Source organism: Sinocyclocheilus rhinocerous, unplaced genomic scaffold (genome assembly GCF_001515625.1).
Source record: "Sinocyclocheilus rhinocerous isolate Xijiao unplaced genomic scaffold, SAMN03320098_v1.1 C35781909, whole genome shotgun sequence".
Classification (NCBI taxonomy): domain Eukaryota; kingdom Metazoa; phylum Chordata; class Actinopteri; order Cypriniformes; family Cyprinidae; genus Sinocyclocheilus; species Sinocyclocheilus rhinocerous.
Genome location: NW_015763246.1, coordinates 1 through 629, shown reverse-complemented (window position 1 = coordinate 629; position 629 = coordinate 1). Strand labels below are relative to the sequence as shown.

The 629-nt window shown below is 55.0% G+C and overlaps 1 protein-coding gene across 1 annotated transcript; it reads right to left on the bottom strand.

The window, feature by feature from the left end:
- Nucleotides 1-95: 95 nt before the first annotated feature.
- LOC107735098 (low-density lipoprotein receptor-related protein 11-like) lies at nucleotides 96-626 on the bottom strand (the record flags this gene model as incomplete). The annotated part of the gene is made up of 1 exon (XM_016546899.1): nucleotides 96-626. A coding segment is annotated over one exon (498 nt), but the record flags the coding sequence as incomplete, so codon positions are not given.
- Nucleotides 627-629: the final 3 nt, after the last annotated feature.

Below are 629 nucleotides of genomic sequence, written 5' to 3'. Positions count from 1 at the left end.
GTCTTCCCTCAGGTAGATTGAATGTTGGGCTCATGATCAATAAATAATTTGCATTCGATACAAAACAACAACAAAACAACATTTTCGTCTTTCTTAGCCCGACCCATTCAGTACGCGGCCCGTGATTACTACAATCGGAGAAACCCACCCTCATCGATCCCGTATGAAGGTCTCCCGGCTGAAGTGCTTGGGCTGTCAGTGGCAGCAGAATCAAGGCTGGGCTCATGGTGTCTAGAGCTGCTGTTGTCCACCCGACTATAGGTGCTGAATCCCGGCTGAAAGGAAAACGAGCACACATTCCTGCCCCTGTACGTGCAGTTGAACAGATAACAGCGCAAACTGTCATCGGGCTGCTTGAGGTCCTCCTGGATGATGGCGGCTGTGCAGTGCGGGTGAGAGCAGCAGGCGTGCGCGCAGTCCCTCCAGCTGAACACCCTCTGCGGGGCGGACAAGAACGCGGCGCCCTGCTCGATGGACGCGCTGGCGCGGATGATGCGCTCCTCCACCGCCTCGAAGCCACTGATACAGCGGTCTCCATCCTCCTCATCCTCCCTCGAGTCCGACTCATCCTGCTGTAGCTGCTTACGGAACTCCTCCAGCAGTTCTTCCACACCAGATATTTTGGATTT